Genomic DNA, 1,699 nt, shown 5'->3' on the forward strand with positions numbered 1-1,699 from the left:
CATCAGCGTGGACCTCCGGACTGGGAGGCTGAGGGAGGTGGAGGATGTGGCGACGGGCAACGCGACAGCGGCGGCGGTGGTGGACCTTGGTGTGGAGGTGTACCGCTCCCAGGGCAGTGGCGCCTACCTCTTCCGGCCCAAAGGCGGGTCGGAGCCGCTGATCGCCACCGGCGGTACCCCCCCGGTGGTGAGGGTGGTGGAAGGACCGCTGGTGTCTGAGATCAGCGTGGTCCACCCTCCCACCCTCACACAGACCTTCACCCTCTACCACCACCCGGGGCTGCTGGCCGCCGGGGTGCACATCCGCAACGACCTGGACATCCGGAGCCTCAAGGACCGGGAGGTGGTGATGAGGATGAGGACGGACCTCCGCACGGACAGCCCGCAGTTTTTCTCCGACCAGAACGGCATGCAGTACATCCTGCGCCGCACCAACGACAACGCGGCGGCGGAGGCCAACTACTACCCCATGACCTCGGGCGCCTTCCTGGACGACGGGGGTCTCCGCAGGGTGTCCCTGCTGTCGGCCCAGCCTCACGGCGTGGCCAGTCTGGCGCCCGGCTGGCTGGAGGTCATGTTGGACCGACACCTGCTGTACGACGACGGGCGAGGAATGGAGGAGGGCGTACAGGACGTCAAGCCTGTGACCAGCCACTTCCTGCTGCTGCCGGAAACCAGGAGGGCCTCTGCTTCTTCTTCTTCTCCTGCTTCTGGTTCTTCTGCCCAGCCGACACGTTCTCATGGAGGGGACGGCCATCCCCACCACCACCACCACCACCACCACCCGAAAACCTCCTCCTCCACCACCCCGCACTACGCCTTCCCCTCACTCCTCAGCCTGGCTCTAGGGGACCGACTCCAGCAGCCTCCCCACGTCTACTACTACGACGACGACGATGACGACGGCGACGACGACTACCACGACAGCAGCAGTAGCAATGACGGCGTCAATTCCGACGCTACTACTTCTTCTTCCTCCTCCTTCGCCGCCAGTTCCGAGCCCATGAAACTCTCCCTGCCTTGCGATCTGGCGTTGCTCAGTCTGCGCAGTCTGGCCACGGGCAACCTCAACTACAACGGCACCAGCCTCATCCTCCATCGTCGCGCCTACGACTGCGACTTCCCCACCAGAGGTCTGCTGCAGTGTGCGCTGACGACGACAACGACAAAGACGACGACGACAAAGACGACGGCGGAGGCGACAGAAAGGGAGAGGCAGCAGCAACGACAGCAGCAGCAGTCACCGCCACCGACGTTCCAGGAGTTGTTCGCGGGGTTCGGTAAAGGAGTGAGGGCTGTGAGGGAGACGAGCCTGACCCACCTGCATCATAAACGGTCGGTGGCTGTGGGTGAAAGGGTGGAGCTGCGGCCTATGGAGATCGCTTCGTACCACCTTACATTCTGAGTTCTGGGGAGAGGGTGGGGGAAGGAGGGATCCTAATTAGGGGCTGGGGGGGCTGGGGGGGCTGGGGGGTGGTCAAGGTTTTAGGATGCGGTCTAGAATTCGTGAGACGGTGATTGGTTTAAACCTGATTTGATTCTCAAAAGCCTGTAGACATTGCCAGCACATAAAGCAGCAGCAAGCCGAAGCTCATGGTGTGCTCGGACGTGACGGTGATTGAGGGATTGAGGAAGGGAGTTGGGATTGGAGTTGGGGATTTAGAGTTTGTATGTTGGCGGTGAGGAGCAGGGGAGTAGA

General features: G+C 62.3%; 1 protein-coding gene across 1 annotated transcript in view; it reads left to right on the plus strand.

The window, feature by feature from the left end:
• LOC143296381 (alpha-mannosidase 2x-like) overlaps window positions 1–1,459 on the plus strand; it is a 303,112-nt gene extending 301,653 nt beyond the window's left edge. The window contains exon 10 of the mRNA XM_076608261.1: window positions 1–1,459. This exon is cut by the window's left edge and continues 962 nt beyond it. Within this exon, the coding sequence (XP_076464376.1) occupies window positions 1–1,405 (1,405 nt within the window). The 3' untranslated portion in view covers window positions 1,406–1,459.
• Window positions 1,460–1,699: the final 240 nt, after the last annotated feature.

This window comes from Babylonia areolata, chromosome 21, assembly GCF_041734735.1.
Source record: "Babylonia areolata isolate BAREFJ2019XMU chromosome 21, ASM4173473v1, whole genome shotgun sequence".
NCBI lineage: Eukaryota > Metazoa > Mollusca > Gastropoda > Neogastropoda > Buccinidae > Babylonia > Babylonia areolata.